Source organism: Lissotriton vulgaris, chromosome 5 (assembly GCF_964263255.1).
Source record: "Lissotriton vulgaris chromosome 5, aLisVul1.2, whole genome shotgun sequence".
In the NCBI taxonomy this organism is placed as follows: Eukaryota; Metazoa; Chordata; class Amphibia; order Caudata; family Salamandridae; genus Lissotriton; species Lissotriton vulgaris.
The window spans coordinates 1,896,013,476-1,896,026,355 of record NC_141693.1 but is presented as its reverse complement, the minus strand read 5'-3'; the positions used below and the strand labels follow the sequence as shown (position 1 = coordinate 1,896,026,355).

At 50.9% G+C, this 12,880-nt stretch overlaps 1 protein-coding gene across 1 annotated transcript in view; it reads right to left on the bottom strand.

The window, feature by feature from the left end:
• The window catches only part of LOC147717651 (E3 ubiquitin-protein ligase TRIM39-like), a 169,917-nt gene that overhangs the window by 134,358 nt on the left and 22,679 nt on the right, over positions 1-12,880 (bottom strand). The window contains exon 2 of the mRNA XM_086924438.1: positions 3,465-3,560. Within this exon, the coding sequence (XP_086780564.1) occupies positions 3,465-3,560 (96 nt within the window). The remainder of the gene's footprint in view (positions 1-3,464; positions 3,561-12,880) is intronic.

Sequence of the window (12,880 nt, the reverse complement as noted above, 5' to 3'; positions counted from 1 at the left end):
AAGTCTAGTATGAGTCTGGCTGATGCATTCTGGATGCGTTGGAGTTTATTCAGAAGTTTTGCGGTGGTGCCGGCGTATAGGGTGTTTCCGTAGTCCAGGCGGCTTGTAACCAGTGCGTGGGTGACCGTTTTTCTAGTTTCGGTGGGGATCCAACGAAATGTTTTTTTGAGCATGCGAAGAATGTTGAAGCAGGATGATGAGACGGCGTTGACTTGTCTGGTCATCGAGAGTGAGGAGTCCAGGATGACGCCCAGGTTCCGTGCGTGGTCCGTCGGGATGGGTGCTTTTCCAAGGGCCTCTAGCCACCAAGAGTCGTCCCAGGCGGAGGGGGAGGTACCTAAGATAAGGACTTCTGTTTTGTCTGAATTCAGTTTCAGACGGCTGTGTTTCATCCACTCGGCTACTTCTTTCATTCCTTCATGAAGGTTGGTTTTGGCGGTGTTAGGGTCTTTGGTGAGTGAGAGGATCAGTTGAGTGTCATCAGCGTAGGAGATGATGTTGAGGTTGTGTTGGCGTGCGATGGCCGCGAGGGGGCTCATGTATACGTTGAAGAGGGTGGGGCTGAGTGAAGATCCTTGTGGCACGCCGCAAATGACTTCAGTGGCCTCTGACTTGAATGGTGGGAGGCGGACTCTCTGAGTTCTGCCGGCAAGGAACGAGGTGATCCATTCCAGTGCTTTTCCTTGGATTCCGATGTTGCTGAGGCGTTGTAACAGGGTGCTATGACAGACTGTGTCGAAGGCTGCGGAGAGGTCGAGGAGGATAAGGGCGACTGTGTCTCCATTGTCCAGTAGAGTTCGAATGTCGTCTGTTGCAGCGATGAGTGCGGTCTCAGTGCTGTGTTTGGATCAGAATCCGGACTGTGAGGAGTCGAGGGATTTGTTGGTTTCGAGGAAGGCGGCGAGCTGGTTGTTGACAGCTTTCTCGATGACTTTGGCCGGGAATGGAAGGAGCGAGATGGGGCGGTAGTTTTTGAGTTCGGTGGGGTCAGCTGTAGGTTTTTTTAGAAGGGCGCTGAGTTCGGCGTGTTTCCAGCTTTCCGGGAAGGTGGCAGAGTTGAGTGAGCAGTTGATGACGTCTCGGAGGTGTGGTGCTATGATGGAGTCTGCTTTGTTGAAGATGTGGTGAGGGCATGGGTCTGTTGGGGATCCTGAGTGGATAGAGTTCATCAGGCGGATGGTGTCCTCAGTGGAGATTGGGTTCCAGTCATTAAGGATGTTCAAGGGGGGTGAAGGTACGGCAGGAGGTTGGGTGGGTTGGTCTCCGGGTTGGTTGTCGAAGCTGTTGTAGATGTCAGCGATTTTGTTGTGGAAGAACGAGGCTAGGGAGTCGCAGAGGGCTTGAGAGGGAGTGATGTCGTTGGAGTTGGCAGCGGGGTTGGTAAACTCTTTGATGATGTTGAATAATTCCTTGCTGTTGTGGGCATTGTTGTCAAGTCGGTCTTTGAATGCGGCTTTCTTGGCAGTCCGGATCAGTTGGTGGTGTTTGCGGGTGGCGTTTTTAAAGGCGTCCCTGGTGCTGGTGTTTGGGTCTTTTTTCCAGGCCTTCTCAAAGGAGGGACAGAGTTTCTTGGATTTCTTAAGATCATCGTTGAACCAGGGGGCGTTTTTGCTGCCTTGTTTGATTTGACGTTTTTTCAAAGGTGCTAGGTTGTCGGCGCTGTTGGTTAGCCAATGAGTGAGGTTAATGGCTGCTTGGTTGGGGTTCGAAGAATGGGCAGGGGGATTTTGTAGAAGCGATGAGATCTGGTCGATGGTGATTTTATTTCAATTTCTTCGCAGAGTAGGTTGAGGATGGTTGTGGGTTGTGGTCTTTTTGTAGACAAAGTGAACGCAGCTGTGGTCCGTCCAATGGAGAGTTGTGGTGTGACTGAAGGAGATATGTTTGCTGGAAGTGAAGATAGGGTCGAGTGTGTGACCTGCGTAGTGAGTGGGGGTATTAACAAGTTGTTTTAGTCCGAGGTTGGCGAGGTTGTCCAGAAGGGTGGTGGTGTTGCTGTCGTTGCTCTTTTCCAGGAGAAAATTGAGGTCTCCCAATAGAATGTAGTTCTCGGAGGGGAGGGCGTGTGGGGTGATAAAATCAGTGATGTCTTCACAGAATTGTGCACGGGGTCCTGGTGGTCTGTAGAGGAGGGTGCCTCTGAGTGTGGTCTTGGGGTCGGTGTGGATTTGAAAGTGAAGGTGTTCGGCGTTAGCGAGGTTGGCGTCTGAGCTGGTTGAGATGCGGATGGAATTCCTATGGACGATTGCGATGCCACCTCCTGTCTGGTTAGTACGGTCTTTTCGGATGATCTTGTAGCCTTCCGGGATGGCAATGGTGATGTCTGGGGCTGAGGAGGCGTTCATCCATGTTTCTGTTAGGAAGGCGACGTCCGGGGAGATGGTGTCTAGTAGGTTCCAAAGGTCGATGGCGTGTCTGTGGATCGAGCGGGTGTTGAGCAGGATGCATTTTAGGTGGTTGGTGTCAGATCTCTGTTTGGTGTTAGTGGATGAGGAGTTGATCTTGGTGCCGTCATATTTGCAGGAGTTGCATGCGAAGGGTCCATGGGTGTGTCCAGGAGCGGCTTGGGCGCAGTTGGGGAGTCGACCGGGGTTTAGGGATGAGAGGGTGGAGGCGTCGTATGTAATGCGGGTGGGGTGGGTGGGACGGGGGCCAGGGGGTCTTGCGCTGGGCGCGGGCTTGGCGTAGACGGGCTTACGTTTGGCGCACCTTCGGCGCGACCGCTGCGCGTGGACGCTGCGCATAAGTCCATCTGTCCATAAATGGATAGTGGGGGGGGGGGGGGGCGGAGCGTGGGAGTATGTCCTGAATGGCAACCTTTTGTAAAAGATGAAAATATCAAATATGTCAATTCGGTTGTACAATTGTCCACCTCCCTTCGTTAGCACCCATGGGGGAATTTACACCACAGGACGGTGGGAATCAACTTTTGAAATTCCAGCTCTGCTCAGAATCAACAACAAGCCTTGGATGTAATGAAGGGAGGTTACAGCGGAAGCTGGAGCAATGCAGGCCTTCTGAATGACCGCTGTCAAAATATAAACGCAGAAAATACACCAAAGATGAGGAGGGAAACTGGAGACTGCATTAAGACACTTCTTTAAGATTCTCAACACGTATGCACTTAAACAACATTCTGCACTGTGGTCAAATCCTGTAAGAAGGTAGCTATACATAAATCAGGGATATGGTTAAGGCCTGGGAGTTAATCATCTTTACACACATCCAAACAATAACTCTGGCAAACCCCTGGGTCCTTAGAGTGACTTTATGTGTAAGGAAGATGCAGGTGCTGGTGATAGCTGCAAAGCGCCGTCAGGATGCCCTTAACCCAGGCATGGAACCCAGGTATGGCTGACCCTTGCAAGAGGTGAATGTTATGGTCGCCCTTTAAACCGATAAAGTGATATCATGTTTGGAGTCCTCGCTCTATGATGCTACTATATCAATTACTGGTCTCTTACCTCTAGTTGTGTCACTTTCATATCTTCTTTGCCATGCAGTTCAAGGCTCTCCTGAAGCTTTTTCTTCAAACAGACTAGATAACTCTGAAACTTCTCCTAAAAAGAAGAAAGTCTATATTTTAAAAGCCGAAAAGATATTGTGCAACTATCCTTCAAGAGGTTGAGAGACTTACACAGGGGTGTGGAATTTTGTAAAATACCTACTCATTGGATGTTTTCACAATTAGTCTATTAAATCTGAAATGTTTAAATATGTCTAGACATTATGTAAACATTACAGTTATGTTAAACCTTTTAAAAATGCAATCAAATACATGATTGTCAAACATACTTTTCTGGTTAGCGAGGCCTTACTAACATGAAAAAATTAATCACAGTGTGATTATTCAAAATGGGGGCGGGGAGGTTTGAAGAATATTTGGAGTCCTTTACCTTTTGACAAATACTCCCAGCGAAATATAAATGGCAAACTATGTTAGTAATGGCCCATTACAGAGTGGGTTACTGCTGATCATTTGTTTTAAGCTTAAAACAAAGCAACAAAGCACTGCTATCAGCATTATGCTTTATTTAACCAGAGCCTGGCGCCCCCCCTGGGATCAATTAAGGGCCCCATAGGCGAGCTCGCTCCCCCAGTTTGAAGACCCCTGACCCATCCTGTAAAAAATCAACTTGTCCTTTTCTGCACCATGGCGAGATGCGACAAGTTATGGCAACATTCACATTATTCAAAAAGCACTGATAATTGCTTGTCTGATTAGGTTAGGGCTTATATTATATCAGGGTTTGAACTTTTGCAAGGTTCTGATTTTGCCATTATTCAGAAAATCTACATAGGATTAGGAGTTGATGGGAATCCCCATAAGGAATTCGGTTGTGCTCACCCATGCGGGGCCTGTTGTTTTTGCATTTAGAAATACCTGCTCAAGGAACAAAGGACCCAATTTTAGCAGCCGGAAAATTTGCCACTAAAATTGGTTTGAAAACAAACAACATTACAGTCTGGACTTGTTTTCCAGCTGCTATCGAACTCTCGGTCATGGCACAAGAGGAGCATAAAATGCCCCCCTGCTTGACGATAGTCTCCCATGGCCCACCCAACCTGCCATCCATTCTACCTCTTCCCCCTTGCTCCAAAGCAATCCCTGCTCATATAAGCCACCTGTTAAAATAGTTGGTACATGTGAGATAATCCCCACAGAAAAGAAGAGGCTATGCCGAATTTCATCCGCTAAAACCAAGTCAGCAACAGTTATTCTCCATTCTATATGGATAAACTCATAATTGGTGTTACCACACAGGGGCGTTGGCTTGGCCACCAACTGGAATGGACGCGTGAGCACGAAGCTCCGTGCCCACCTCTAGTTTTATCCTGCTTAATTTTGCCCTGCTGTCCCTAGAGGGCTTGCCATCATCGCCTCCAGCTGCTTAGCCCCTGGGGAGCCGTCCGCTGTGGCGAGTGCCGACCTGCAGCGGCGAAACGCCGAACCGCCGAGGAGTCCATCAGTCGGGGGACGGCCATCTTTCTGTGGCCTACACAACCAGGCTCATCCCCGGCATTGAGTGCGCAGTTGGCCGGGCCGGAGTGCGAGCGAGCCGGCCCCAACTTGCGGCAGCAGCCGGTGTACCGACGAAATTTGGAACGTTGCATTCCTGAGACGCTCAGACCTCAAGGTGAGGTTGCGGGGCGACCTGCTAAGCCCTGGTAGATGCGGATACCACCAGCAGCCAGTCGACCCCTGGGACCAGAGCGAGCGGACTGGTAGTGGAGACAGGCTATAACGCAGAGGGCCCCCACTGATGCCGTTGCGGGTTAGCGCTGCGCACCTCCACGAGCTGGAGCATTCGGCCTAGGCCCTGGCCGTGATCAAGCAGGGGCCTAACTGGCGGTGTTGATCGGCTGCCCCGCCTGCAGGCGGTCCTACCTGCTGACCCAGGGTGCCGGCGGGCACCGTGTGTGGGAGGCACAGGTTCCGCCCCGTTGCTCTAATGCTGGTCCCTGCGGCCCCGGTTGAGGAGTGGGGCAGTCTGTTGGTAACCCTCGACAGTTCGCGTACCGGCAGCGAGGGATCCAGGGGTGCTGACGGAGATCCACCTCTTCTGCCAAGGGACACTATTGACGAAAAGCAATCACTGGGCCCTGCGCCCGGGTGGACATCGATGTTGTGAATACTGGAGCCCCGACTGCATAGCGCAGGCCCACCTGCACAGCTGGAGGATAGACTATAGCTCGCCACCACATCCTACTTACAGCGCAGATGATTGACTAGTATTGGCACGATCACGGGCACCTCTTGGTCATCCTTGCTTCTACTTCTGGGGGCTCTGCGGGTCCTCAGGGGCCTGGAGCGGTCCGGAGATTTCCTGGGACGCCCGGCGAGCGGGGCCGACTATGACCACCTTGGAGCCCTGAGGGACATCCGGCGCGACAGCGTGGAATCTGCTGTTGGGAGAGGCCCTATCGCCTCTGTGATCAGAGGTACGAACTGTTGCTGTAGAAGGGTGCTCCTGGTGAACCTGTATTGGTGGAGGGACGTTCGCGGACGCAGGGCCAGGGAACTGCATGAACGTTGGTACAATGGGGAAACTGCGCCTGAAGCCGGGCGCGATGCCCCCTGACCCTGCGGCGGACCTACCCGGAGATCGGGACCTGGGCCTGTCTGAGGACCCCACATCTGGTGGGGCTACAGCAGCGCCAGATTGAACAGATCCTGAAGGCCATTGCCGACACAAGGGAGGCCCTACATCATGACATCGCCCAGGTGTCCACGGGATTGAGACTCTTGCGAGCAGACCACGGGAAGCTGGTGGACCGTGTCATGCAAGCCGAAGCTACGCTGGACAGATGCCACCCAGGGGGACCTACAGAGAAGAGTACAGCTACTGGAAACAAGCATTGGAAATGCAATAGGTCTCGCAGTAGGAAAGTTTGAGCTATAGGTGTTAATTATTTTTTTGTTTTTTATTTATGTGTTGTTTTTTCTAAATAGCTAAATTAATAGCTTTCTTCTTTACAAAGCCAATAGTTATAATTTTTCTAAATGTGACACCTCTAGCATTTGTAAAGCAACATGTTTTGTATTAACGGGACTTATATGTGACTTATATGTATTGATATAAAAAAAATCAATGGCTTTAAAAAACAATAATTAATACGTAAATAAAATGGATTTTATTTTATATTGCCAATAGCTTAAAGTGTATTAAATATATTTAGTGAAGATGCTGTGGTTGCGCTGAGTGAGGGTGAGTGAGGGGTTGAGGGTGAGTGAGGGTGAGTGATGGTGAGGGGTTGAGGGTGAGGGGGTGAGGGGTTGAGGGTGAGTGAGGGTGAGGGGTTGAGGGCGAGTGAGGGTGAGGGGTTGAGGGTGAGTGAGGGTGAGGTGTGGAGGGTGAGGGAGGGTGAGGTGTTGAGGGTGAGTGAGGGTGAGGGGGAGTAGTTGATGCTGAGTGAGGGTGAGTGAGAGTGAGTGTGAGTGAGGTGTTGAGGGTGAAAGTTTGAGGGTGAGTATTTTTTTTTTAAATTGCGAAAATGTATGTCACCACTTACCTAAAGCATCAGAAGTTTGAGGTTCCCTTGCTCCCCCTCCCCCGGTTCCTGTCCTTCACCTTTGGATTTAGATCAACCTCATGAGTTTTCACAATGGCCATGTCTCTAATGATGGGCCCCGTGTTTGTGAGGAAGGATGATGATGCCTTCATTTCTAGACAAAATGATGGTAAGTACGGACTCTCTTTCCCTTGCCTCAGGCTCACATAAGAAGGGTGAACAGGGTTCTCCAGATCTTTGGTTGAATTATGAATCAACAAATCAAACATAGTGTAGTATTCCAGACTCCACACACCTGCTCGTGACAGCGTGAATGTCAAAGTTCTATAGAGTGTCGGTTCAGGCAGTCAAAGCACTTGAGAGTCCGAGGCTGGCGGTGCTTGGGCGCTCAGCAGCTCGGGTGGTTTTTCTCTAAAATAAATGATTACATTCATGAACCTGGTTATGTCGGTGTCCTTACCACATAATTGTGGCTGCGACTTATACAGAAACCTCTCCACGATAGAAATAACACGTACCTGAATGAACATCTGCAGCTTTCTTCAGCCGGATAATCATATGATTTCTGCTGATGGTTATCTTGCCCTGCTGACCTGTTCATCATGCAAGTCGCATGGTGTCAGAAGGAGAGACCTGAAGACTTCTGGCATTGATGTAGTATCCGCAGACGTACGGAGCAATTTTTGCCCTCATGCTAATCCTCAACTTATCGGAAGCTGAATACAGTTTGGAGGCGTGTGGAAGGAGTGGCGCACATCGCACCAGTTGACTGTTTGTGAGCGCTGTCGTGCGTGGGTAGATTCAGTGCAGCAGGCGAGGTTTCCCCTGATTAAACCTTATGGGGTGGTCGGGGGGTTCTTGCAGGGCGGAGTATTAGGTCGAAGACGGACGGAGGAGAGGGGAGGGGGGATGAGAAATGCGAACGAGGCATTGAGGTTTCCTTCGTCTCAGCACAACCATAACACAGTATCTAACAAATCTGTGAATCTTGCGGTCTGGCTCGTAGTGCACTTTAGGCGGTAACGCTGATCTAACGTGCTACTATATGTGATCTTGTGCACTTATTATTTCTGCAAGTATTTAAATCAGAAAAAGATTTTGCTAAGGGCTGTAGTGCCCTGTATACCCAATATAGCGTATAGCAGTAGCCGGTGGTCTGTAAACGTCATAGATGTATGCTGTTACTAAGGGCTGTAGTGCCCTGTATGCCCAAAATAGCATTTAGCAATAGCCGGTGGTCTATGGAGTTTAGATGCTAAAAACGTTTGGACAAACACTCGGTGCTGCTGGGCACGTCTAGGTCAATTAAAAAAAATATATTGAAGAAATATCTTACAGAGGGTGTAATCACTTGTTACACTATGTGTCACGGGAGGGGGGTGGGGGCAAAACGGCACACCCTATAGGAGAGAGAAAATAAGGCTAAAGTTAAATATTCAAGCCTCGGCTTTAAGAAAGTACTTAGCTCGTGGTTGAATATCAGGACTCACGCCTTCACTGCCAGGCACCCGCTTGGTACCTGTATAGTTCCTCGTAATGCCGGATCCCGTGGATGTATATGCGAGCATACCGGAGTAGTTTTAAACACGTCCCGATCAATCAAGGGCTCGGCTGAACTGAAAGCGCCATGACGCAGACGTGAATGACGCAGTGGTTAGTCAACCAATCCGGTAGATTGGTGCTTGTAATCCGAATTGAGCGTCCAATCGGTTTAAAGGGAAGAAAATGACCCTAGGGTCTCCGTGGCAACCATCTGGTGGAAGTGAGGAGTGTTTGTGTTGATCGCGCTGATTCAAACATAAACACAAGTTGACAAATAATAAAACAGATCCGCAAGTACAACGGGTTTGAGAAACTAAGCCGCTGCACAGTCAGCTGTCCGGGTTGCATCCGCTTGTTGTGATAATGGCCCTGACCCACGCCGCTCAACATGGTGGACGGGATTGTCCTCCATAAGAAAACAAGACGGAGGGAGGGGAGGGGGAGGAGAAATGCGACACGGCGGGAAGGGGAGGGGGCGGAGCGGGTAAACAAAGACGGACGTGCACGCGCTTTTAAACTCAATGCGCATGCGCATAAGCTCAATGCGCATGCGCATTGAGCTTAAAAGTCACGGGCACTGCAAGGAATCGCCACGATCGTGGCGATTCCTTGCAGTGTGGATAAAGAGTGGATAAGTCGCAATACTCTCGCTTGCTCGATGCGCATGCGCATCGACAGGCGAGACCTAAAAAGGGCTGAGGACGCAGAGGGCCACAACCGGCGTAATAATATACGCGTGGTGGGTTTGCCAGAAAAAACAGAGGGGATTGACATGGTGAGCTACCTGGAAACCTGGCTACGCGAGGTGGTTGCTCCTGAGGGGCTGACTCAATTTTACACACTGGAGCGGGCTCACCGGGTCCCGGCCCATCCCCCGGCACCAGGGTGACCCCCTCGACCAGTTGTAGCGCGCCTTCTGCACTACAAAGATAGAGACATGATCCTGCAGAGAGCGCGAGCGATGGGGCCCTACCAAGTAGACAATGCGCGTGTTTCCATCTACCCCGACTACTCTTTTGAGGTACAACGCCACCGCTCCTCGTTTTTAGCAGTGAAGAAAGCTCTTCGAGAGGAGGGTATCCGATACTCGCTCTTGTTTCCAGCCCGCATACGGATAATGATGGATGCCAAATCCTCCTTCTATAACACTCCTTTGGAAGTGTGGAACTGGTTGGAGTCTTACAAGGCCGGGACGGATGCTTACACGGCAACTGGGGAGCTACAGAACACTGTACCTAATCCTAGGTGGAGCCGACGGAACAAAAGACAACCGGCGTGGATGCCCTCTGAGTCGCAAACGGAACTGGATTGAAGGAGGCCCTCAAGGCGGTTTCCACTATTTCCAGGGCGGTGACCTCTACTTCTGCAGTGGACTCCGGGTCTCGGAGGGGATCGGATGATGCGACATCATCTGGTTCTGATATGGGTGAGAGCGGGAGTTCCATTCCAACCCCTGACTACAATGGTGGATCCCGAAGGGAGGTTTGTGGCAGTGCAGGGCCGACTAGATGGGAGGGACTTGACGCTATGTGGTGTTTACGCCCCGAATGTGGAGCAGGCTGCCTTTTTTGCACGCTTATCAAGAAAACTGGCAACCGTCTTGGCTGGCACAATCCTACTTGGGGGGACTTTAACTCTGTTGTTGATGTGGAGCTGGATAGGTCACACCCACCACTAGCTCAGTCCACAGTCCATAAGATAGCAAAGGGGAGACGAGATTGGCAAGACATGTGGGGTCTGGTTGACACATGGTGGACACACCACCCTGCTGAGAGAGACTATTCATTTTATTCCACACCACAGGCCCTACATGACCGACTAGACATCATTTAATGCTCACCAGATGTCCAGGGTTTGGCCCGCCATAGTGAGTACCTGGCGAGAACAATCTCTGACCATAATCCCTGTTTGGTGGTGGTCCAATGGACTAGGCAGCGTCAGGCGATTCCCACCTGGCGTTTGAACCCGCTGGCGTTAGAGGACTCCGTTTTTTTAATCGGGAATGCAGGAAGGTGTGGAGCGTTACTTTGCTGAAAATGAGGGGACGGCATCAAGGGAATGGGATGCCTTTAAGGCGGTGATTCGGGGAGTTTGTATCTCATCCACAGCGGGGGCTCGCAAGACTCTGCTGCAGGATCTTGCGAAGATCGATTATGTCAAGCAGAGCGGGCCAGCCACGCAGATTCGGGGTCTCACGAAGCGGTTTCGGCTGCACGTGAGGAGGTCGCGGCACAAATGGAGAGACTCTGCTGTTTTGACCATAAGGAATACCTCATTCGGACTCATGCTGAGCGGGATAAGGTGGGCTCCCTGCTAACCTGGCTGGCTAATCCTGCCGCCCGCGGCACCCCCCGATTTTGTCCCTGTCTACTGTGGAGGGCCGTTTGGTATATTCCCAGAAAGAAATTAATGACCAATTCTTCGCCTACTATGAACACCTCTATAGGAGTGAGATGCCGGACATACCTGGAGATCTTGATGGTTTCCTAGCTGCTGCTCAACTGCCGCGCCTAGATCCGGAACTGGCGGATAGCTTAGGAGAAGAGATAACGGAGGGTCAGATTCGTACAGCGATCAAGCATATGGCTCGCCGTAAAACTCCTGGTGCGGACGGTTTACCAATCTAGTTTTACGCAGCATACGCAGAAATACTTGCCCCACGATTGCAAGCTATTTACAGAGAAGCTTGGGACACCGGTGTATTGCCTGCGACTGCCCGGGAGGCACTTATAATCCCGTTGTTAAAGCGTGGGGTGGATGCCAGCTCTCGCTCAGCTTATCGACCATTATCCATGCTTACAGTTGACTATAAAATTTTGAGCAAGATCCTGGTGATGAGACTCCTAACGCACATGAGGGCCCTGATTCATCCGGATCAAGCCGGTTTCATTCCCCAGCGCACCACGGTGACATGTATACGCCGGCTCATTCGGATCATGCGGGAAGATTTCGAAGGGCTCCCAGAGGCTGCTGTGCTTTCAATCGATATTGAAAAGGCCTTCGTCAGTGTTGAATGGCCATACCTATTCCGAGTTTTGAAGGCGTTTGGATTGGGTGACCGGTTTGTGAAATGGACTATATTGCTCTATAATGCAGCTACGGCTAGAGTGAAAACGGGAGCCACGATATCAGCCTCGTATCAGGTGGGCCGTGGGACGCGCCAAGGGGGTTCGCGGCCCCCCCTCTTGTTTGCCTTGGCCATAGCGCCCTTAGCATCTCATGCTCGGATGGGTCAGGCGTACAAAGGTTTGACTCTGAGGAGTGAGACCCAATATATATCTCTGTACGCAGACGATCTGCTGATGTTCTTGGCGGATATAAACGACTCACTACACGGAGCTAAACTCCTGCTTCATAATTTTGGTCAACTCTCGGGACTGAAGGTCAACTGGGGAAAGCCCTGCCTTTTCCCAATGACCCCCAGAGAGGATGCACCCCAGATCACCGGGAACCTTCGTTGGGAGCATCACTGTCTCCCGTATTTGGGCACCCATATTTATCACTCTCAACTAGACCTGTTGGAGGGCAATGTGAAAAAGGGCGATCAGGAGCCTACAGAGTAACATGGGGTTTTGGCGTACCCTGCCTCTCTCGGTGGCGGGGAGGGTGGCTCTGCTGAAAATGGTGCCGCTTCCTCGCCTATTGTATTTTTTTCGCACATTGCAGGTATGGATCCCAGCGTCGATTTTTCGGAAACTTCGCTCCTTGACCACGGGATTCATCTGGGGATCGGGCAGGCGACGAGTCGCTTTGACCACCCTGCTGCATCCCAGGGCTGAGGGGGGCCTAGCGGTCCCTGATTTTGAATGGTACTACCTGGCAGCACAAATGCAATGGTTTACGCAGGCAGTGGCTCTGGAGTTTAGGGGGCCGGAAGGACTGCAGGGCAGACTAATTCCCAGACATGTACTCTCTTTTATAGTATTGCGCCAGAAGATAGACTTAGAACAACTCACACTTGAAGAACGTACCATTCGTCTCCGCTGGAATCGGAGTCACAAACGATGGGGTACCACTCATCCGTATGCCCCAGAGATTTCTCTGGGAATGTGTACGGCTCTCCCGCACGACGGCAAGGCTATTTGGGAAGGGCTGCATATGATTCGAGATTTATATAAAGATGGGGCCCTGCTGACTTTTCAAGATTTGCAGACCGCTTACGGGCTCCCGAGGGGAGATTATTTACTTCATGCCGCGTTGATAGCTGACATTCAGAAACAATGGAGTATGGGGCTCTCTGAGCCTCCGACCTCTCTAGGCTGCCAATACGTGGTTATGGTGGCTGGTACTTACAAAGCTGTGACATGCCTCTATAGGAGGCTAT